The sequence below is a fragment of the Drosophila biarmipes genome, chromosome 2L (genome assembly GCF_025231255.1).
Source record: "Drosophila biarmipes strain raj3 chromosome 2L, RU_DBia_V1.1, whole genome shotgun sequence".
Lineage (NCBI taxonomy): Eukaryota > Metazoa > Arthropoda > Insecta > Diptera > Drosophilidae > Drosophila > Drosophila biarmipes.
The window spans coordinates 2,046,516-2,069,762 of record NC_066612.1 but is presented as its reverse complement, the minus strand read 5'-3'; the positions used below and the strand labels follow the sequence as shown (position 1 = coordinate 2,069,762).

The following is a 23,247-nucleotide window of genomic DNA, read 5'->3' as shown; positions in this document are numbered from 1 at the left end:
GTGAGGCTTTTCTGACTTTGATTGCCGCGCCCAGGAAGCAGCAAAATCCCATCTTCCCATCTTTCAACCGTCAATCTGGTCGGCTTGGAAGCTTGGACACAAACGCGCTTGCAACTTTCAATCAAAAGTCATTGTCCAACCGGCAGTTCGCGGTGCCAAAGATTCTGTGGAAAATCCCTTATCCCGTGCTTATCATAGTTTTTCCAGATTTTCCCACTATTTCTTACCACATTACGTTACAATTAGTATAACTGATTAGGGCATTTAAACAAGACAAAACATATTTTAAATACAATCATTGCAAACGCCCCTTGACTATGCGCTCTATCTATTATTGCTGTGGTCTGGTCACTACTTTCCGAAGGGATATAACCAATTTCTATAGTGGTCAGGGTTTGTGAAGCTCTCAAGAAGTGCATTCATTTTTTGCTAAACGTCTGCTGTTGCGTGAAAATTTAATTATATTTCAATTTATTTCTTTTCTTTTTTCTTCCTCCGCAGGAAATTAACACAAACAAAAGATGACTCAGAGACGGAGGCAGAGCAGAAAAATGCCACCACTTTTTGCACTCCAATTTACTGTCTTTGACGCGGTCCAAGAAGCTAGACGGTGCCACGCCCCCAGAATGAACTCGGGGGCGTTTACCACAACACAGAAAGTGTGTGAAAGGAAGGGAATTTCTGGTTGTGCTAATTAAGTTTGGGTTTGCCTTTAATAACAGAGCTTTATGACTGCAGATGAGTCAGGAAAACTAGTGAGCTTTAGTTAAATAGTTTTAAATATATGAACTCTTTTTAAAGTCAAGGAAAATAAATAAAAAATTAAAAGGTTTCAGAGTCTACATAATTAATGAACTGTTAAAATGTTGCATTGAAAAGTGTCCGCTATTTTGAAAAATACCTCCCAACTTGTTGGTCCAATCAAGGCAATTAGGTAACAACAAAAGCCGAATTCAGATGGATGCTGAACCGACAACTCAAAAAAAGGCAGGCAACAAGCCAATCATGTCTAAATAATTGTTTATTTTCAACAAAATTTATTGTTCACTGCACCTGCGGCATGCCCCAAAAGTGGGCACATGGGTGGGGGCAGAAGAGTTTTCCGGCCTTGTATAGGTTTTCATTTGCTCCCGAAAACATGGAAATTGAATGCCCTCATGAGTGCGTAAATTTTGTATATAATTTGTACAACAAACCAGTGAGTGCGACGGGGAGAGTGCGCTCTAGGCCTTGTGCTGTGTTGACCATTCAGCTTGGGCAAATAAAACATGTAAGCTGTTTGTCAAATATTTGCCATCGAGGCTTTAATGCCATTGCATGCGCGATTTCGGACACTTAAAGCACACGATGCTACACTGCACAGGAATTTCCTTGACTTGTGGCATGAAAGATAGTCACAACATTAAAATAATGATATAGTATCTATAAAAAAATTTGAAAAGACTTTATCTAAATTAAGAATTTAGTTAGTTAGAATTTAAATAATTTCAATGTGTCTAAGTATCCTATTTTGAAAAATACTAGTAAAAGTGCAGAGCTTAAAAAAATGTGAAATAATAAAATAGTTTTTTTCTATTATTAACTAAATAATATACACATTTTGTTAAGATTATGGCAATCAAAGTCTTTTAGGGACTATATTCTGTAGGCAGCGGAAAACCAGGCTTTTCTTCAATTATTCCATATTGTATTCCAATTTTGTTTGAAAAAATCAGATAAAAGCTGAGTGAAAACGAAAGATACAAAATTTAATGTTTACATGTTAAAGTGCTAAATTTCTGATCAGGTTCGCTGCTGTTTCTGCCCCTTTCACCTGACATACTGAGGAGGCAGCCCGAGTGGCTGTAGTAAGTGGCGGCGAGGACGATGAGCGGCAAAGTTCAAATTCAATTACCTTTCAAATATTTGCATTTTGCGACACAAACTTTCATCATAATGCTGCACAATGGCTGCCACTCGAATGCCACTTGAAAGCGGCCAGTGGCTGGTGGGTGGAGAGGGTGGTTGGAGGTGGGCTGCTGTCCTGGGGGGTGGTAGTTGGGCTGCGGTGCAGGGACGATAAAGAACAGACCGGCAGGAAGCAGCACTCAAAACAGTTGCCGCTAATGTCGTCCTTCTTCTTTTGGCCCAGCGACAACGACCCAACGTCGTCGAGTTCGGAAACGACAATGACGTTAACTTTCGCCGCCTACTGTATCCCGCCCGCCCCTCGTCCCGCCCACTTTCGAAACAATTACAAAACAAAGGCCAGGGACTTCGGGCCCTGCAGCACAGCACAGAAAGGCAGGGAACAGCACGGTCGACGTTCAATGTCGAGCGCATAAAAAATACCTAAATAAGGCAATTTCAAAACAGAAATTGCAACAGCAACGCTGGCGACCCTTCCCAAAAGCAGCATGCGGTTCGGAGTATTTTCAATGTCCAAGAAGGCTATATGAGGGGTGTATATACACATGTTTATAGGAACTATGTTATAATTGTTTGTTCTATTTTTACCTGGAAATGCACATAGTTTTTTAATCTTAAAATACTAATTTAAAGTTATTTTCGAACTCATTCACAATCTGTTTTCTATCGTTCTATCATTTGGTTGTTCAAAGAGCCTAAGTTTCGTACCAAGACTTGTTTTCAAGGATTCCAGCCTCGTCCTGGATTGGCAATTTGCCATTTGCCGAGCAGACATCGAATGCATTATGCATCAGGGAAGACCTAGTCCAAGTCGCTCCCTGACTTCACACGCTAACCCTATTTACATGATGAATTCTTTGCCACGCACCAATTGAGGAGCCCAGGTGAGTGGCGATAGGTCCTCATAGAGCATACGTAATGCCCAGACTTCATGCCAGTGGGCTTCCGCGTGTGTTCCGTGGGCGGAAAATGAAGCTCCCATCTGCATACATATAATATGTATGCTGCATGTACTTACTTACATTCATCGTACGAATGCCCTCGGGCACGATATAAAATGCATAGAATTTTCCCTTTAGTCGATGCGTTTTGAGTAAAATCTATATTATGCATGACGCTGTCCCGGCAAAGCCAACTGCAACAAAGCAACAAACGTAAACACAACAGGAAAATTCATTTCGGGGGAATCGAGATTGCAAAATAAGTTTTCATATGAGAACTGAAAAATCAATTAATATTACGGCTACCCCAAGGTTACGAAACAGAAGATTACAATCAAAAATTCCGCTTAAAATGTATTGAAACACTAGCTGCTGTGCGTTATTTTTTACTTATACTTATCTGCCATATTCTTACTTTGATAAGTGTCCTGTGTATTTCACAATCTCCTTAATTGTTCTTTTTAAATTTTCGGCTCCTTTGAGCATAGATTAAAAGATATGTCTATGAATATTTGGAAATTTATGAGTCATGCCACGGACAAAGGAAGGGCTTAAAGAACAAAAAGAACAAGTTAATGGGGAAATGTGGGGGATCGGAACGGGCTGGGGGATGTCGTATGTGGTATATGGGTACAGTACTGCCTGATCCGAGCGCTCCGTCTCGGGCGGCTAAAAGTGCAGCTGGCGGCGCTGCAGGAGCCGGCAGAGGACAATGGGAGCTGTCATCCACAATGAAGATGAGCAGCAGACTGGCTTGAATGAGCTCGGCATGGAAAATATATGAAAATGAGTAGGGAGCAGCTGGAGGTGGGTTGTCTGGCCGCCTCGTCATGTGAGCAGCCTGCATGGCCGGCCGGGCAAACAATAAGGGCTAACATTTATACAAGCCGCCCACATGCGCACACACTACGGGCTACATACGTGGGAGTGGGGTCATACGACAGTCCAATCCCTTGGCCAAGTTTGTTTCTGTCCTCGTCATCGTTGCAGTTTCCTTATCCCAGCATTGTCTTTATGCCGGTTTAATCTGTGTCAAAAGGCGTGAGTTATTACAAGCCGGCCCCGCCCACCTAGCTGCCGACTGCATTGGGGCTGCAAATGGGGCTGAGGTCCAGGGCCAAGTCAAAGGTTTATCTCTTGTCAACGGCTTTTGTGTCCACGGCCTAATCAACTCACTTTGATCGCCCATCCTTCGAGGCCAACATCACCAGACTGCTCAATTATGCAAGGGTTATTCAATAAGGGCGACTGCTCAAAGTCTCTGCTCTCCGGTCCTGTCAGCCAAAAATGTCGTTCTATTAATTAGGCTAATGCAAATTAAAGTTCGATTGGCCATTAGCAAGCCGCCCGTGAGCAAAGCCTATCCAGCAGGAAATTAAAATATGACAGTGCGAGCATAAAAGAAACATTAACTCCAATTAAAGTAAAAAAGCTTCTGGCAAACATTTGCACTTCGATGCTGGCAAGTCCAATGCCGCCCACTCCAGCGCTCTTTGCTTTAATGCTAATGAACTTATTCCGCATTTTGAATTCAAATGCCGAGCATTTTCGATCGAGTTCCCACACTCCCTCCTATTGCAAATTGGCTTATTGCAATCAAGGGTCATTAAACAATCGAATCTGCTGCAATGGTTGGTAGAACAGAGTGCCAGGTGGGCTACCACTGAAGGTGGAGAGTTCCAGGACTGCCTATCTGGAACCAGGTCTTTAATATGTTAAGTCCCTAAGCATACATTTTGGTAGACTAACTGGATTTAGATTTCAAGAAGCAGCTAGAAACCTTTCTTTTAACTTTCGCTTTATATCAGCGAGATGTATCTTTTATAATTTCTGTTTGAAAATGCCACAAAATGTTAAGTCCATTGAGCTGCAAATGCTAGAGGGTACTTCATATAATTTTTTTTGCGTATATCGCTTATCCCATGACTTCCGCAGGACCTCAGGGTCCTGCACATACGGCTGCACCAACTGTTGGGCTCTTGAAGCGAACCTAGCTGGATTTTTATTATCTCAACAATATATTTGTTAAGTGGGCGTTGGCACCGCCCCTCGTCCAGTGCTCCTGCCAAGGAAGGTCGGAGCCGGGGCGTGGACATGGGGGATGGAAAAATATGGCAAGCTAACTAAAGAGCAAAATAACCATGAAGTTGTATGTTTTGCAGTTCACTGCATTCTGCTTATTGTAGCAGCCACGGCTGCCCCTCCGCAAGCTTAACCCACTATTTTTGTGAAGTGCACTGCCAGATAACCAAATGGATGGGATGGCAGCAGCTGAACCCAGTTAGGAGTGCTCGCATCCTGATCTTCTTACCACCTCCGCCTCCCTTTTCCTCTCGACCGATTTCCTATTTAGTTTTATTTTTTAGAGAACGTTTTCTGCTTTATGGCCGAGACAGGCTAGACTCCAGTATTAGTTGAATCTCGGAGACGAGATTGTTTTGTTTCCGGTGAAAATCGACTTATGTAGGAGCTGCCTGCGCCAGAGCTTCGAGACTCAGACTGGACATTGCTTGAAGAGGGGCATCAGCCGTTTCCGGATCCAGCCTACTCTGTCTGCATTAATACTTAATCAGCTGTGAAATGGTGTCCACAGTGGTAACCAGTAACAAAATGGTTTTTAAATGTATATTTTATTATTTTATAGAAGGGATAATAACAGAACAGATCGAATCGAAAGGTCTGATAATTCTAAACCCCATTTTTTATTGGGGTTTACCTATTTTTTTCTTGTAGTATATCCTTCGATATCAATTGCTTATTGCATTCACTCTTCCAGCGGCATCCACTGTGCAATGGGGTTTAATGACACTTAACATCTGCCATGCAGCTAACAAAACTAATGCAATAAGAAACAGAAACCGTTTTCCATATGTATATATCAGTGCTGCGTTTTAGAAACTAAAAAAAAATACACAGACATATTAAAGGCAACACAATTTCAAAATCCAATAAGAGATAAGGAAAATTCGATATAAGCTAGATTAATCCAGAGTACATTTATTTTTCATGAAAAATTATAAACCCATAAAAAGTAAAAAAATATTCTAGAAACTCTATTTTCAAAAAACTTTTTTGTTTATAAATAAATTAAAGCTGTTGCTTGAAAAAGAGTTACTCCAATAAATAAACAGCAAATCCGTATGAAACAAATCAAACAATTTTCGTCTTATTCCGACAAATAAAATGCCATCTGGCACCTCTCCAAACTGTCATCACTGAAGAATTTTCTAAAAACTAAAAGAAGAATTTGAGTTGAAAAATGTTTCCAAGTTAAATGAAGCGCATCAAACGTCAGTCGATAAATTTAAAAGCCAAAGCTATTGACTTGCAGAAATAAAAGCAAATAATGCTCCTGGCCAGGCGGTGCCAGCAGGGCTGGCGAAGGATGTCAGATGGCAGGATGGCGGGATGGAGCGTTGGAGCGTTGGAGCGATGGAGGCCAATCGCCAGCCCAGACCCAATCAAATACAGGAGAGTGGAAAAAGCGATTCCATGTGCATGCTGGTGACATTTTGCTGACAGCAGCAGCAGCCACCGGAAGTCCAAGTGTTGACAGCGCTCCCTGCGGACCGCCAAAAAGGAACTGCACACGGAACTGCAGCTGCAGGACGGAGAAAGGAGGAGGGGATGGCCGGGATTCGGCTGAAGGACAAAGGAGGACATGGTGATTGGCTACTTAACTCCGTGCCAACTCCCGACCCAGATGGGCGTGGCAGCAGCGTATGTGATCCGACTTCCGCCGCCACCGCCCTGCCCCAAATCCACCCACACTTCCCGGGGCCAGTGGACAAAGTTTGTCTTTTGCATGCTGTCGAAACTTTTATAGAAATTCAATTTCTCCTATATCGGTTCGGTTCTATTTTATTTTGCTCCCGTCGAACTGCATGTGTCGCTGGGCTCTATTGAAACAATAAATTTGTGAACTTGAGAAGGGTATATGTCTAGCCCAGTCGAGAGCTTTGACCCCAGCCCCATAAAACCAATAAAATGAATAAAAGTGTTCGAGCATAAGGGGCAAAAGAGTTGAACAAAGTTTGCACTTTAGAATAGGTATTGTGCGGCGAGTTTTTCAAATTATTCAGACGAAGAAATAATAATAAAATTCCCTCAAGTTTATAATTGGAAACTAGTGAGTCAATCAAGTTACAGAGCAAGGCCACCATATTTCAAACACTTCTGTTGATTAATTTATTATTTATTTTAAAAAACTCCCTTAGCTCATCCTTACTTTCCTTGCTCAAGTGATTCCCCTGAGTGCATGTTTTGCGTTTCTGAAAATGCTGACACAATTAGTCAAATAGGGTTTCCTTTGCCGAATCTTGTGCTTTTCGCAAACAAATTGCATATAAATTGCGCTCATTTGTTTGCGGGTGGGGACCAATGTTGCAAAAAATGGGGAATCTACATAAAAATATTTCGTGGGACCATAAATTTCAAATTTTGCAATTTTTCCCTACTCTCCGGAGCATATCAAGGGGCTGTCAGCAAATGAACAACAAAATCAACAGCCAGAACAGGAACAGGAGTAAAAGTAAAAGCAGCGGCAACTTTTACCTTGTCAAATGACTTGCCACGGCAGGTTCCCCTTTTCCAGGTGGTATTTTTGATGAGCTCTACTTGGGCGGTGGCACTCGGAATGTCTAGCAAAGTCCTGTTTTCCAGGACTTTATTAAAATTATATATTTGCATGCTCGTTGCAATTTCAGCGGAGGCACGAAGGCAACGAAATGGCAGTTGCATATGAATTTATAAATATGAAAAGCCATTTCAGTTAACTTCGGAATAAGTTTCTGTTGACTTGCCCATTTGGCTAACTTGCAGTTTTTTAATGAAAAGGTATCAGGCTCACTTATAGGGCTGGTTCGTAAATAACCTAACATAATTAAGATGAGTATTTCGCTATGTAAGTGCCTCCAAAACTGTAGGCAATGTGAAATCAGTTCTCAACTTGCTAACCAGTTAGTGATCCAGAAAATTCCGCTATACAAATGAGTTAACTAAAAGCTGTGCAAAAATGCCTGCCCCTTGGATTTTTGTGCGCTCCTTCAAGTGGCATAGACGTCTGCACAAATAAGCCGAGCATAAAATGCCTGCTCAGATAGGATGTCCTGGGAGGGCTACGGGAGTCATGTTAACCATGTTAGCCCAGGTGCAAGTGTTCGAGTCCCTGGGTTAAATTAAATTGAAAGGCAAATGCAGGGAGCCAGGCAATGTGAGCATAATATTTTCGCCTTGTTAGTTTGTCAACGCCTCGCTGGAGCTGAATGATGACTACGACTGGGATGATGGCATGGATATGGAGGGCGTTGAGTGGTTGGTCGAAGGAGTCCACCGGAGTGGGGCGGTGGGCAAAAATGTTTCACATTTAATGACATTTAACGGCCGACAACGACGGCCACATAATTAAAATGCAAAGTTACACTAGGTTACAAAAAAATGGTGAAATGTGTTAAGCAAATTTAGCGAATATTACTCATACGACACATATGACACCTCGAACCATATCGGTTTATGTTTTTAACTTTGTAAGCTTATGGGTTTATTTGTAGTATATGTAGAAATAAGAGAGAGTAGAAGAGATATAATAGATTAGATAGATTAATTTACATTTTTATCTAATGGCAACAGTACGTATGAGCAATATTCCTTGAAAACAATGCCCAGCATCTAAAACTTATAAAAAAAATAGTTTTCTTATGCTTCAAGACGCAAAATATTCAGGTAAGAGAGTAAAGCCCTTAAAAGTGATATATTTTATAATTGGAATAATTAGTTTGCTTATGCTATGATAACTCAGTACTTAAAAAAACACATTTAACTATACAAATCACAACTATTTCCTAGTATTATTTTGTGAAGTAGTGTATTGTGGAGAAAAAACTCTGCATGGAAAATCAAATAAAGTAAAATGCGAGCAATTTCCGTTCCCATTTCAGCCTGGCATTGGACTATTGGAAAAGTTAAAGGAACGCCGCACCGAAAGACCAAAACCCCAACCAGGCAACTGCCAGAATCACGCTTAAGCTAACGATTTATGTGAGATTCTTTAAGCGAAATCCAAGTCAATTAGTTTCCTAATTCGTTTTACGAAAAGGAATTTATCGATTTTATCTGCAGACGTGCAGAAAGTAGTTAAGACCAGTTTTCTCCGAACCCACTTTCTCCGCATACGGTTCCATATGTGTGTGTGGCTGTGGAGTAGTGTTGATAATGATGCCGGCTGATTGTGTGTGTGTTTTATGCTTTCTCTGTGGGAGCGTAAGCAATAAACCAGCCGCATTGTTCATACGCCACGTGGAGCATTGCAATAAAAAAATGGAAAACCAACAAAGAAAACTCTGGTTAATTAAATTAGATTTGCAAACACTTTGGAAGTCTATTTTATGACCACATATGTCTAAATAATTTGAAGTGATTTTTAAGGAACCTTAAAAGCATTGTTCGTTTAAGCTATTTGATGATTTTAAAGCGCTACTCTTTAAGTTTCCGTTAATCTTTTATTTAAGATGAATTTAGCTTGATTTTATACTTAAGATTTTATAAGGGAAGATTGTAAATCACAACTTTCCAATATTGTATTTATCCTTTACTTTCAGATTCGTTTTAATTCCATTCCAGGAAGCTGCAACTCCGACCTCGAAATAAATCAAAAATATATAAATCATTTAAAATTAAAAACTTGAGTTAATTCCGCATTTGTTTACATTTTCCAGCACTTTCCGCGGCGTCTTTTTAACCCGCAGCGCAATCGCAAATTTCTTGGCCCTCCGCGGCAGGAAGCGAGGTCCTTGTAGTGGCTCAGGACGAAGTGGTAAAAGTGTTCCGCAGTCTTAAAGAATTTTTAATTGCTTTAAAAACAAGTTGAATGCTGTTTTATTTATTTTGGCGGAGCGAAAGGCGATGGGCGGTGGGCGAAGGGCTGGCTGGGCGGCAGGCCTGGGGGCAAGACGATGCCATAGACAAATTCCATTAAACTTTTGGCTCCTAAACTGTGTCAAAGTTTTGGCCGGGGAGTAGGCTTCCCTGGTCCGCTGGCTCAGGATAATTCACTGGAGAACCGGCGGACTGGGGACTGGAGGACGAGGGCGCCTCGGAAGCTCTCTGGGTAAAAGTTTTAGCGCAAAGTAAACTGAACTCTGAATGAAATGAAAATGCCACAGAGGCAGTCCAATAGGGTATAAAAAGCGGGGGACTGCTGCTGCTGGTGCTGCTGTTCTTGGTGAGCAATCAATTTCTGTTGACGTTGACAACAAGGCAAAAGTCCGGCTAAAGTTAAGGCCAAAAAGAGTGGGTCCGGGCTGCAGGGGGTGCAGATGAGCTGAGACGCGACCGAGGCAACAAATCAAAGTCGATGCCGATGCCGATGGCTCTTAAGACGCCTGTCGAATTGTTCTGGACGTCACGCCCCCGGCCTCCAGCGCCCACTTTTATCCCTGCTGCAATATCTCAATCTTAAGTCTGCTGCGGTTGAAGTGTATTTAAAAGTTTGATTAGTTTTTAATGTTTGTAGGGCAAGTTTTTCACCATCATCTTTTTTTTGTAAATTCTATAAAGTTGATTCGATTTGCGGCTGGTACTTTATGTATCAGCAGCTATCTGTGGGGGCGAATACCGCCCATGCAACCATAAGCGAACTAATCACAAGCATATTGCATAAAATAGCAATTTCATAAATGGAAACATTTGTCTAGACACATTGTTGGCTGCCCATTTAAAATTGTATGCATAAAATTATGCAAATTGTTGGCGTTTTAAAATACTTCCCAAAATTATTGTGCAGCCTTTGAACTGTGTACCTAATATTAAAATACAAACACTAATAATTCAATACAAAAGTACGTCATGGCCAAGGATTTAAATTCAAAAAGTTTATGATTTTTTTTTATAATTTATGAAAATAAAACCAAACTTAATATAAAAACCAATACCAAACCAATACATATATATCAGCCATAAATTTAAATACATTTTATATATTACTGTTAGCAAAATCTTATCAAATTCAGCTGACTTTAATTGAAATAATTCTAATCATGCGCCGCCAGAACTCGAAAACCTTGTGCCTTCCATCTGCCACCTTTCAGCAGTTGAATTACAATATATATGGGTAGACGTTCGGATGCAGTCATAAATTTTGAATTATGAATGTCAAGGTGCCTATGTACGTGTGTGGCCCGAGGACCTCGTCCTTTCCGTTCAGTTCCGTTCCTTTCGGGCCTCTCGTCCCTCGGGTCCAATAATGTTAAGAGGGCCCCGGCCCCGGGGGTAGAAAGCCCGGGCCAAGTTAATAGAAACACTTTCGGTGTGGAGAAGTTATAAACATTTATGGCAGCTACTTAAAAATGTCAAGCGAAAAAATTATGATAATGATACGTGACATTTGAAAGCAATAACAATTTAGTTAGCACGCACTTTTTGATTACTCTTCTTTTTCATCGCACCCGGACATCCCTCTACTCTTTTTGGCATCGACCTCCCTCTCCGCCCTGGGTTTCCCTTATTATTTATGAGTTTTGTCCACATAAAATGGGAAAATTGCTTTAAAAATTGTATGGCTGTGGTGAAATGAAATGCTTCCGCATTACGGTGCTTAGGTAGGGGGTCAGGTACTTTACAAAAAGAATTTCTATATGAGTATGCGCATATGCGATCGTAAAGTGTATTTTAATTTCCATGTCCTTCCTTGGAGATGATAAAGTACCCTATAGACTTCTGGTGAATTTAATACAGATTGCAGGTTTCTTAAGCTGAGAAAAATATTTACCTAAGCTTCAGGAACTGACTAACACTTTCTCTGGCCTTGAATTTTAGAATAACAAGGTACTTAATGCAACAAATGACTCACATATAATACAATCTTATTTACTACATTTTAAGGCAGATCTAGAAGGTAAAGTGGCCACTTTAAGTGGATTACATTTCGGTGCCAAATGTGAAACCCAGTTTTCATAAAAATAACTACATTTATATTACATTTTCCTCTGGTTTTCCCGACTAAGCTCCTTGGGCGCAATCCCTGCTTTTTACTTTAACAACTGCCTGGTGTGGGGGTGTGTTAATTTTTCACCAATTGTCATGGTTACGAAATTAACCAAAATGCAGAGGGAGCTGGGCTAGGATCCGGGCGCAGATCCTCCGAGGAAAGCCAGCATCCAGTATCCAGCGGCAGCCACCAGCAACTGCAACCAGCAGTGTGGCAGTGGCAACAACATGAACAGCAAAGCACACATCCTGTGTGTCAACTGAATAATTCGTTGCATGCACAAAAGGCATGCACTCACATCCGGTTTCCTGTCATTCTTTTTGCTTTCTGCTTGCCAGAGACAGAAAGGGCCGACCCACAGGGCCAGTGGAAAGTGGGCAGTGGGAACGGGCTATAGCCGGGCGCAGTGGAGTGGTGCGGCCAAGCCTGCAATTTATGTCTATGTGTTTGCTGTTGTTGTCTTTATGGCGTGTTCGGTATTTGTTGCAACTTTTGTTTTGAATTCCTGCGGCCTTGTCACACGGCTCCATGAGCTCGCAGTTAAATTTATGTTGCATCCCACCCACACACACACAGGGCCCGCTCTTAACGAACAATGAGCGGGGCTGAAAAAGTGTTGAATGCATCAGGGGGCATCCAGGGGGTTGCTCGGGTCATAGGTCTTCTGGGGACTGGGAACTGGCTGCTGGAATGGCGACGCGTCGCCCGCTTTTGTAAAGCAGCGTATAATCCACTGATTGCTCCCAAGGTTCAGCTTTCAACAATGAAGGACGCAGCACATACACCGAGCGAAAGCGGGGGCGAAAGGTGAAAGACGGGGCAGTGGCACTGGCAGTGGCCATGCGGAGGCGAAGAGTGATGACGGGACAGGTTGGCTCGGCTATAGCTGTCGGGTCAACGGATGTGCTGCATTTCGCTATGACAGGCCAAGATGTGTTGCCAATGGGGTCCATCAGCTGTTCTGTGTGATTAGGAATTAATTTTTTAATTTTATTAGAACATCATATTAGAAGTGAAAGCCTAATCCTTTATGACATTACATTGGCTTTTTACAAACTGTCTAGAAAAGTCATAACAACGTCAACAAAACTATGTAATGTAACTATTTATTTATTATTTTTTAAAATACCTTATCTTTAAAATTAAGAGTAAATCATTAAATCACCAATTAGGCAGTAGTAACTTAGTCCTTTTTTAACTGGTCTGATCGCAAATATATCTCTAAAATTAAAACCACACTATTTGTGGCATGTAAATAGTTAATAACGGTTTTAAAATATACAAGTTCCTGTGAAAGGGCATTTCGATTGTGCAAGAACTGTGTGTCCTTGGTCCAACATCCTGCCATTCTTGGTGTCCTTTGTGTGTCCGCTGAATGACATCGCACCTGGCCCGGTCGAGGCTTGAACTTTCCATACCCCAAGTCCCCATCTGGAGTCCCCAGCCAGTATTAATTTTGCATATGAATACGATCACCACGGACCACTAGATGTGTCCTTGTTGTGAGAAGTGCGCATTGCCGCTGCTGCTGCTACTTTTCCCAGCACTGCCATTCCGCAGCTACTTTTCTCACTCGCGTCATGTTTATTGCAGGCAATAAATAAAAAATGGTTCTAAACCCATCACACACCCATCCTTGCGTTACAAGCACTTTAAGCTGTTGAAATGGTGGCTTTTAGGGGCAGAGCTCGAATTTCCCATCGATTTCGTTTGAAGCCTTAGCCTGGGCCAATTAGCGGTCGCACTCGGCTCATTAGCAACACAAGATGGAAAACGGGGGACTTCCTGAAATTCGGCAGCTGTTAAGCAGAGTCCTAAGAAGCAAAACTGAAAATGGAAAGGACAAAAGGCTGCCCTTTTGGTTATGTAATCAATAAACTGAATAGTTTAAAAGAGAAAGGGAAGATACAATTACAATTTTAAGATCTCAGCTTTGAGATAAATCGTTAAGTTTCGAGAGGCTCTTCCTACATTGTTAAAAGTTTGTACTCCTTACTTTAATTAACTCTCCGAAAGTGTGCAATTATATGGGATTTTCAAGCCCAAACAGTCGATGTTTTGCTGCTGATTTCCATTTTCTACTGCCTGCGGTTGCTTCATTAGGCAGCCCCCGAGTAAATCAAGTCGGGCTGCAAACGCAGCAGAGTAGCAGAAAAATTAAAATGATATATACCACGTGTGCACATCCGAACTGAGCCAAGTATTTTTCCTCCACACCCGCAAGTGCTCACCTGAAAAAGGGGTGAAATAAAGCTTCCAACTCGGCAGTTGTTGTTGCCCTGCATTGCATTTAAGTAAAATGAATTGCTTGCAATTTATTTTTGTTGCTTATCATATAAATTGCACTCGCTCGCCTGCAAGTCATTATTTGGCACATTTGCGCTCAATGACTGCACATTGTTTCTACATCGCAGCCCTCCCCTGGTGGCACCCGGCCACAGTGCTACATAGGAGTGACGAACCGGAAGCCTCCAGATACAACAACTGCTGACCCAATGGCACTGGGGGCTGGCTGGCCGAGGTAGTCCTGACCGGTTGGTCTTTTGCACTTGACTGCATCTTTAACCTTCTGCAGCAGTGAAATTGGAAGACACCTGAAAATGCCACTTAAGCATTTGCAGTTCCTTTATTTACTCTCCACCCAGCACCCACTCAAATAAATTTCCGGTGTTTTTCCTCATTTTTGATTTACGCAATATTATGTGAGGCTTCTGAGAAAATGAATTTTTCGTATATAATCAACATTTTACTTGTCGACGATGGACTTCAGTAAGTTCGTTCAGAAATACATTCAGCTGAGCTGATAGTCGCGACCCGAGCCAGACCCCGATTCCGATGAATAATATTTCTTCGCAGCTGACTTCCCTAGTGCGACGGACCGCCACCGACATCATAATAGTATAAACATTTCAAAGATCACAATGTAAAATTCCGAAATGGAATGATTTCAAAGTCTTGAAATCTTACTGTTTTCTGAAAAAATATTGAATTGCATCTTAAACATTTAATTTACTACTTGTAATTTTCGGCTTATTACATAAAATTTAAAACGCACTTTCAACAAAATACTTTAGCCTAAAGTAACAAGATTTCTGAGTTTTATGCTTTATACACAAATACAGTTGTACATGTTCTCGCTGCTGATTATATTTGGAACAAACTACTTCAACCGTGTAAAAATAATTTGTTATAAGGTGTTCTTGGCAAATAGTAGTCGGACTCAATAGTTGGGTATTTCCGCAGGTAGCTCATTATTGGGCATATTTCTGGGGACTCCCCCGCCCTTTGGAGTAGTAACACTGGTAGTGCAATTTTTGTTACCATCGAAGTAATGTGTGCATCGTATGTGAGTGCATTTATATTTCCCTGCATTCCAAGCACAAGAATATCGGTAAGAGGAGGCACTTCTCTTGACTCCTGCACCTTGTGGAGTTGTAACTCTCGTGGTGCAGTTTTGTTTACCATCTAAGGAATGTGTGCAAAGCACAGTAGTGCATTTATATTGTCCTGTATTCCAATTACAGGAATATCGCCAAGAGGATCCAGGGTTGCCCACAGCGAAAACCACGGCCATGAAGATGACTAATACAAGCTTCTGTAGAAATGGGTCGAAAATACACAGCTTTTGCAATTACCTATATTCGACTTTTAAGTCCACTCACCATATACTGCATTATGCAAATAAAATGAGCTCTGTATTGCAAACTTTGCCTTATATAGGGTTATATGTACAAGGCTGACATGCAACATTAAATACTCTTATACTAATAATTAAGTTTCTATAAATTATTAATTAAGTTTCCTAGAAATGTTTTATACTTTTTCTGTAAATGCTTTTTAACGAGAATTTGCTGATAGGAAACTTTTCTGTGTTAACCTTGCATACCAACCATGATAACAGCAGCTGCTTTCGAAAGGAAATAATAGTAGTATTAGCAAGTAAATGCCATAATTTATTAACAGAAAATATTAAATAATGATATTAATAATTAAGTAGTCTAAATAATACTAAAATTAGTTAAACCTTCCAGGAAAATCATAATGGGAAGTTTCGTTTGGCTTGCCGATGGATCCACCTTGTCCCAAGATTGGGCTATTTTCAGTGTGGAGTTGATCGTTATTTCCGGCGGATCCGATAGTTGGATAGTTTACGTTTGTAGATCCATCGCTTGAAGAGCACTCTTGCCTCCCGTCAAAGGAAGTGCAGCGTAGATAAGTACAAGTTCGAATACCGTTGTGGGTTCTACAGTGGGTTCTATATGAATGACCACGGATCCCTGGTCTTTGCAATTTGTAGCTAGAACTACTTCCCCAGCTGGCTGAGCCGCGGTTTTCATAATTGGCTCCTCCGATCCCTGTGTTCGGCATATACCCACTATTTCCCGTCGATCCGCCAGGTGGTGGAACTTCACTTATGGTGCACTCTTTGCGGCCATCAAAAGAGTGTGTGCAACTTTCCTTAGTGCACTTAAATCTTCCGGTTTTCCAATCACAAGAAGTTCGGTAGGAGTTGGCTTTGGCCATGGCCCATTGCCAATGATATTGCCCATGAGCCTCACCAAGGTAAACAAACACCGAAGTTACTAACAAAAACTTTAAAAAGAATGAAAACATATTTACTATTTATTTTTACTACTTAATATACCGTTGGCTTACTACCCACCAGTGAGTTCATCTTTATAATCTGACTTGCCGTTCGCACATTTGCTTTATATAGGATCCAATGGTGCAAGTGTGCAGCTTCTTCTTAATACCCTTACAATGTATAATTACTCGAGCACAGACCGAAAATATTCGTGTAATAGTAAGTAATTAAAAAAAAAATGTTGTATGACCAAAGTTTTAATTTAATGGTTTTTATTTTGTTTGTATTTTGTTACTAAATGCAGGTATTTATTTTATAAAACCAACACTGAATATAAATGCATTATTAGGAAAACAAAAACACTTTTGATCAAACATATATTATAGCAACCAGTTGGACTTAATCAAAGCTAGGAATATTGTCAGGACCGTCAATATAACTTCCGAATGCAGATGTTGACCCGCCGTTGTTGATGTTACCTCCATGATTGGAAACGCCATTGGCATTACCTTGAAATCCTCGACTATGAGCAGCATTTAAATAATAATAGTTTCCAGCAGGCTCTAATGGCTTTTGGGTTGGACCCAGTTCTATGCCACCTCTATTTGTGTTAAGGTTGTACATCGGCGAATAACCTACCAGCCTATTATTTCCGTAGTTGGGATGGTTAAACTTCTGGTCATGTCCGATATTTCCAGAACCTTGGGGTCCATTGCTTTGGGCAGAATCACTATGATATCCGTTTCCAGGATCTTCAATTTTCTCTATAGCAGTGCCTTTCGTTTTTCCTACTTCGATACCATTCTGGCCATTGTTTGGTAATCCAGAACTTTGGGACGAGGCACTACTGGCACCTGGTTCGCAAGTTGTAGCTCCATTGGAAGTAGAGCAAGGAACACAATGCCTTTTTCCATTTTTGTAAGAACAGAGGAGCCGAGAAGTAAATGAATAGTTCTCAGCTTTTTGGGCTGTGGACAAACAAAGTGCCAACAAGGCTACTAAAGCAATCTATAAAAAGAATAAAAAACAAAATTTGTTTAAAGATTAATTTTTGTTTGCTCTTCTTTTGACTGCTCACCAATAATTTCATAATGTTAATAATGACAGCCCTCTTTTTCCCGCCTGTCTTATATGCCATAATAATGATCAGACTCTGACAATTTTTAAATACTCTTTTTTATATACTAATATTCATTCTTTTTCATTTATAAAGGAAAACCACATAAATCATTAAAATCTACTTCAAAAATTTGCAAGGCATATGACAGGCATAAGAAGAGCTGATGATTTTTATATTTCACAGGCGAAAATAATCCAATTAAAAGATAATATCTTTATAAAGAATTAGAATTAAATGTGTCGGTGTGGTCATCAAAAATTATGATATGCTCTAACAAAAAAAGAGTAGTCAACCTTATCTTGTACTTTTCTTGGAAATTGTTTATTATAAAATACATATACTTTGTTGTCTGAAGCTTCTGAATTGTCTAGGCTTCTAAATTGGAAATCGGCTGCCAAATAAAAACATTTAAAACCATATAAAAAGTCGACGGATTTAAATAAAATCGTAAAAATCATATTTATAAAAATTTTTTTAATAATGTTCGTTCTTAATATATATTAATTTCACGTATAAAGATATTTACGTAACAATTTGAAGAAATTTATACTTAAACTCATATTGCGACCAATAAAACTTATAAAAACTTTTGAAAACCAAAAAACAAATGGATAGGGTAAAGAGTTTGGTTATCTTTTAAAATTTCAGTTTTTATTGCGTTTTTAAAGGCAATCCGATTAGTAACGTCCCTGGTCACCGCGTTCTCCTTACTGTCCTTGTCCTCCTTGTCCGAATCCTTGCTGTCCACGTCCTCCTTTACCGAATCCTTGCTGTCCACTTCCTCCTTGACCAAATCCTTGCTGACCCTGTCCTTCCTGACCGAATCCTTGTTGTCCACGTCTTCCTTTACCGAATCCTTGCTGACCCTGTCCTCCTTGCTGACCACGTCTTGCGGCAAGAGCCACAGAGATCAGGTATTAAGCTTTGACCCCAAACATATCCTTAAGACCTTGAATAACTTACGAGGAATTTTATTTTGGTAGAATGTTTGTGTTCTTAAAACGTCTTCTAACTAGTAAAACTTCGCTCGGCTGGTCTTATATAGCCTCCGCCACCAAAACAAAATATTCAATTTTTGTTTTGATGCTTACTAGCTTGCAATGAGACGACATAATTTGGGCAAACACAGAGTAAGCCTTATGTTATCAGGAAAGGGACCTTGAGCTTGATCTTGCACTCAATTCGGAGCAAATTAGGTTTGTCCAGATTAAAAGGTTTGTTATTCTTACCTTCCATAGTTTAATAACTGCATAGACTTTTTCTAAGTGACATCTTTTCTAATCTTACAGTAGTCTTTTGGGCTGAATTAGTTTTCAAGTAGAAGGTTTTACTAATAATTTATGCAGTTCCACCATATACTTTTCTTGCAGAATACCCATTTATTTACATTTTTAAATCTGTAAAAATACAGAAATTTACATCATATGATAATATTGAGTTTTTAATACATTGTTTGAATTGTAAAACTTTCAACAGTCAAGAATTCCTCAAATCTATGATTTCGTATTTACTCTCCCCGGCTTTTTGGTCACCAGGAATCGTAACACCAAATTTGCTGCTGGTATCGATGGAAGTGTATTTAGAAGGGTCGATGAATCCATCCCGATTCTGAAAGTTGGCTTTACTTATGCAGCCGGAAATCATCAGGGCGCCCTTACTGCCTGGAATCGGTAGGACTCCTCCAGCGCCGGGGATCAGTATGGTACCTCCCCTAACTGAAACCAGCTCAGAGCATTCCCTGTTAGGAGAGGAAATTGGTAAAAAGTTTTGTGAGCCAGGAATGGGAACAGGCAAGGGAGTTGGAGTTGGTGATCCCTTTCCGGCGTATACAATGGGTAGAGCTTTTCCGGTTGGGGTGGCAGTGTTTAGGTGACCTCTCACGGGATAGGAAGGAGTCAGGGTGTAAGCCCCGCTCCTCACTGCTCTGTGACCCCTGTGACCAATCCATTGACCCTCGATCCAAGATGAGTCTGCCAAGACGAGAGCTACGGTTATCTGGAATTTTAAATGCAATGCCTCTACATATTGCTTGTGAAAAGTTCTGGCTCTGCAATCGCAGAGTATTGCTCCCAACTCACCAGCAATCTCATTTTGAGTGATGCTTTGACTCTTGGAACAAAGCGGTCTTACGAAGAATATTGACAGGGAAATTCTATAATCGAAATAACGTCTGAGAAACAGCATTATCACCCATTTGTAGACAGCTTCTGCAGAAACGAAAATGTTAAAAATAAAATATACGTCTTCTTTAGAACTTTTACATAAAGGACAAGGAAAATAAGACGGTATTTGTAGAATATTACCCTCTTAGAAGTAACGGAAATTAAATATATTGCTATGTACTATGAAATAATCGATTTAATATAATCATAATTTGTTGGCGCCTTAGGAGAGGAAGTGTAAAGATAAAACACCTTTTTGTTAGCAATTAAAAAATGTTTTAAATATACAACGATTTTTTTTTTGTTGGTCATTAAACTCCTTTATTAAAACACATTTAAATTAGATTTTTTAATTTTATGTTTTTTTTTTTAATTCAAAAATATCATATCCTTAAGATGATGAAGCCTTTAAATCAACGATCTCGTACTTGCTCCCAATATTTCCACTGCTCTGTCCACTGCCTGCACTATCGGAATTTCCACCACCACTATTTCCTTGAGCGGGATTTTCACGAACAGGATGCGGTTTTCCGTTTCCTTGGGATCCACCTGAAGGATAGTGTCCAGCACCGGGATTTTGGGCACTGGGGTAACCAGGCTGATGTCCTCCCGGATGGTTCCAGTGTCCAGGATTTTGCCAAGGTACAGGGTGATTCCATCCTCCAGGATTTCGCCAGGAGCCGGGTTGGTTCCATTCTCCAGGATTGCTCCAGGGACCAGGGTTGTTCCAGACTCCTGGTCCCTGCCAGCTTCCCGCATGTGGCCAGGGTCCTGGGTGGTTCCAATGTACCGGATGTGACCAGCCGCCTAGGTAGCTTGGCCTGTCCTTTGATCCATGAAAAACCCCTTCTTCGTATGACCCACCTCCGCTTCCTTCGTATAACTCGTTATGGGAAGCTCGAGCTATCGAAACCGCGAAGTAAAGTATGAATATTTGCTGTTATAAAATAATATTTTTATAAATATGGTATGTGGTCAGCTGAGTTTGCTTACTAGAAATTTCATTCTACTTGATATTCCAAATGCATTGGAATACGCAAACCCATTGTATTTATACACATTTTCCACATATTAATCAGCCGATAATGGAAGTTCATGGAATGTGTAATGTACGGCATTATCAGATCACAACCATACATATTTGTGTTGCATTTTTTAAAATATTTTTATACATATCTAACAAAATAGAATTTGAATTGAAAGGACCGTGTCGCAGTCAACAATCCATGCAAGAAATCTTAAGAAAAATGTAACGTTTGCTATGTTTAGAAATTATTTTAAAATAATCAGTTGAATTTTTTAGTATTTTTTTAAGAGTTTTTATTTTGAGAGTTTCTTTTTATATGTTGGTCTCTTAGTAACGTCCGCCGTGTCCACCGTGTCCTCCTTGTCCAAATCCTTGCTGGCCGTGTCCTCCCTGGCCATGTCCTCCCTGGCCATGTCCTCCCTGGCCAAATCCTTGCTGGCCATGTCCTCCCTGGCCAAATCCTTGCTGGCCATGTCCTCCCTGGCCAAATCCTTGCTGGCCATGTCCTCCCTGGCCAAATCCTTGCTGGCCATGTCCTCCCTGGCCAAATCCTCCCTGGCCATGTCCTCCCTGGCCGAATCCTTGCTGGCCATATCCTCCTTGACCTCCCTGGCCGAATCCTTGCTGTCCGTGTCCTCCCTGGCCATAGCCAGCAGCGAAGACCACAGCGATCAAAGCGAAGAAGACAATCTACAAGGAGAGAGGAGATTGGCAATATTTAGTCTCTTGTCCCACTAAAATCGCTTTGTAGACTTTAAAAGACTTACGAAGAATTTCATTTTGGTTGATTGATTGTTTACACTGTTGAGAGCGTTCTAACTGACTAATGGCCGACGATCAGGTCTTTTATAGCGATTGGTGGACTGCCAGCAGTCTCTGTCACCAAAACAAAGCAATAAATTCCCTTTTTGTTTTTTTTTCATTAATTCCTATTGAAATCTATAGACCCCAAGCTGAATTCGCTTGGCGTTTTTAGATTACTTGTCTGGGATGAGATGACAAATTCCAACACAGCTTCGATAGAGCTGTTTGGTGATCGGGGATGAGGACCCTTGGCCTGATCTTTCTTTTTATTAATTTGTTGTGATTATATTGGAACTGATTAGCTAAGCGTCAGTAAAAGCTTTGGGATTGCCATTTAATGTATACCTTAATATACATTTTGGAGAATTATTTTTCGGTTATATTTCACTTTAATGATTTATTAGCATACTTTTAGGCTAAATTAAAGAGGACTTATTACCATTACAATTACTAATAGCTACAAAGTAAATATCAAGTTTTTCGCAGTGATCTCAGTACATTTGCAGATTTTTTAGCCTTTATGAATTCTTCAAAAACTAGGGATATGGGAATATTTTAGCTGATCATTTCAATAGAAGCTCTGGGATGTAGTCGACAGATCGGAAAGCGCTTTTAACCCTATTAAGGTAGGAAAAAATAATTTGCAAAGTTACATGTCCTTACCCGATCGTTCTAAAACTTGAACTGCGATCTTGAGGGCCCAAACGAAAATAAATGAATAGAATAAATGAAATACATTTACTACAAACAAATAAAATTCAATCCAATATGTAAGACAATAGTATAGCTGATGAACAAATTTAGAAAATCGGGGCTCCAGCTTCAGTGTTATCACTAAAGACGTTCGAATCGTCTCTATTTACTTAAAATTTGTACTCTTTATATTTTGAGAGCACATAAACCTTGGCACGTTTTCAGTGCGTGTTGAAAAGCAATCGCCGATAAAGTGTTCTTAATATTTCTAATCTTCTATCGAGGCTTGGAACCAGACCCCGCTGGTTTCTACTGATACGGGCAATACTGAAGGGTTGATCTGCTTGAGCGGGGATTTCTAATCAGTGCTCAAACATTGGGACCCCAGACGCATGGAATTTTTTTGGGTCAATTTTAATGACATGTACTTGGAGGTCTGTCTGGGCATTGAAAATATTTGGGTTTGTGACGTCACCGTCAGATTGCGGGAGAGTATAAAAGAGCCGAGGCGGCCGAAAATGTCATTCATACCAGCTAGATCAGCCAAAGCATCAGCAACATGAAATTCTTGGTGAGTTTTTGAACATATTTTCTCTACGGGATTGGAAGACGACTAAGTTCCTGTCCCCTCTTCTACAGATCGTCTTCATTGCCCTCTTTGCCCTGGCGGTTGCTAAGCCTCAGTGGGGAGGTGGATTTGGAGGTGGATTCGGAGATCAGCAGCAGCAGCAACAGCAGAGTGGATTCGGAGGCGGTTTTGGGGGCGGTTTCGGAGATCAGCAGCAGCAACAGCAGGGTGGATTCGGAGGCGGTTTTGGAGGCGGCTTCGGAGATCAGCAGCAGCAACAGCAGGGTGGATTCGGAGGTGGTTTTGGAGGCGGCTTCGGAGATCAGCAGCAGCAGCAACAGCAGGGTGGATTTAGTGGCTGGTAAACATCTGATTACTAAGCAAGATGCACAACAAGGCCTAAAACAGAAAATACCAATAAAATGAAGAGTCTTTGATTACAACGAACTTAATGGA

The 23,247-nt window shown here is 40.7% G+C and overlaps 7 protein-coding genes across 7 annotated transcripts; 1 reads left to right on the top strand and 6 right to left on the bottom strand.

Annotated features, from left to right (window-relative positions):
* Positions 1-14,853: 14,853 nt before the first annotated feature.
* Positions 14,854-15,505, bottom strand: LOC108028930 (uncharacterized). Its single transcript, XM_050885118.1, has 2 exons — positions 15,495-15,505; positions 14,854-15,427 (listed from the first exon to the last, which is right to left on the bottom strand). The coding sequence occupies exons 1-2, from the start codon at positions 15,495-15,497 to the stop codon at positions 15,053-15,055; spliced, it is 378 nt and encodes a 125-aa protein (XP_050741075.1). The 5' UTR covers positions 15,498-15,505; the 3' UTR covers positions 14,854-15,052.
* A 1,198-nt stretch (positions 15,506-16,703) lies between these two features.
* Positions 16,704-17,507, bottom strand: LOC108028932 (uncharacterized). The gene is made up of 2 exons (XM_050884928.1): positions 17,496-17,507; positions 16,704-17,425 (listed from the first exon to the last, which is right to left on the bottom strand). Exons 1-2 carry the CDS (start codon positions 17,505-17,507, stop codon positions 16,817-16,819), a joined length of 621 nt encoding a protein of 206 aa, XP_050740885.1. The 3' UTR covers positions 16,704-16,816.
* Positions 17,508-18,114: 607 nt separating this feature from the next.
* On the bottom strand, positions 18,115-18,649 carry LOC127010632 (uncharacterized). Its single transcript, XM_050884927.1, has 3 exons — positions 18,629-18,649; positions 18,501-18,549; positions 18,115-18,425 (listed from the first exon to the last, which is right to left on the bottom strand). The coding sequence occupies exons 1-3, from the start codon at positions 18,647-18,649 to the stop codon at positions 18,115-18,117; spliced, it is 381 nt and encodes a 126-aa protein (XP_050740884.1).
* Positions 18,650-18,907: 258 nt separating this feature from the next.
* Positions 18,908-19,636, bottom strand: LOC127010688 (uncharacterized). The gene is made up of 2 exons (XM_050885109.1): positions 19,616-19,636; positions 18,908-19,532 (listed from the first exon to the last, which is right to left on the bottom strand). Exons 1-2 carry the CDS (start codon positions 19,625-19,627, stop codon positions 19,014-19,016), a joined length of 531 nt encoding a protein of 176 aa, XP_050741066.1. The 5' UTR covers positions 19,628-19,636; the 3' UTR covers positions 18,908-19,013.
* Positions 19,637-19,992: 356 nt separating this feature from the next.
* Positions 19,993-20,849, bottom strand: LOC127010725 (uncharacterized). The gene is made up of 2 exons (XM_050885333.1): positions 20,693-20,849; positions 19,993-20,636 (listed from the first exon to the last, which is right to left on the bottom strand). Exon 2 carries the CDS (start codon positions 20,456-20,458, stop codon positions 20,108-20,110), a length of 351 nt encoding a protein of 116 aa, XP_050741290.1. The 5' UTR covers positions 20,459-20,636; positions 20,693-20,849; the 3' UTR covers positions 19,993-20,107.
* A 145-nt stretch (positions 20,850-20,994) lies between these two features.
* LOC108028983 (activating transcription factor 7-interacting protein 1-like) lies at positions 20,995-21,653 on the bottom strand. The gene is made up of 2 exons (XM_017101023.3): positions 21,494-21,653; positions 20,995-21,416 (listed from the first exon to the last, which is right to left on the bottom strand). The coding sequence occupies exon 2, from the start codon at positions 21,371-21,373 to the stop codon at positions 21,020-21,022; it is 354 nt and encodes a 117-aa protein (XP_016956512.2). The 5' UTR covers positions 21,374-21,416; positions 21,494-21,653; the 3' UTR covers positions 20,995-21,019.
* Positions 21,654-22,668: 1,015 nt separating this feature from the next.
* Positions 22,669-23,238, top strand: LOC108029285 (heterogeneous nuclear ribonucleoprotein A1). The gene is made up of 2 exons (XM_017101484.3): positions 22,669-22,794; positions 22,863-23,238. Exons 1-2 carry the CDS (start codon positions 22,783-22,785, stop codon positions 23,154-23,156), a joined length of 306 nt encoding a protein of 101 aa, XP_016956973.1. The 5' UTR covers positions 22,669-22,782; the 3' UTR covers positions 23,157-23,238.
* The last annotated feature ends 9 nt before the right edge of the window (positions 23,239-23,247 follow it).

Coding starts and splice junctions, on each gene's coding strand:
- LOC127010632 (XM_050884927.1), bottom strand. CDS start 18,649: ATGTCGTCTCATTGCAAGCTA. Junction 18,550..18,628: donor TGTCGTCTCATTGCAAGCTA/GTAAGCATCAAA, acceptor AAGTTTTACTAG/TTAGAAGACGTTTTAAGAAC. Junction 18,426..18,500: donor CTACCAAAATAAAATTCCTC/GTAAGTTATTCA, acceptor TCTTGCCGCAAG/ACGTGGTCAGCAAGGAGGAC.
- LOC127010725 (XM_050885333.1), bottom strand. CDS start 20,458: ATGCGGGAAGCTGGCAGGGACCAGGAGTCTGGAACAACCCTGGTCCCT.
- LOC108028983 (XM_017101023.3), bottom strand. CDS start 21,373: ATGGCCAGGGAGGACACGGACAGCAAGGATTCGGCCAGGGAGGTCAAG.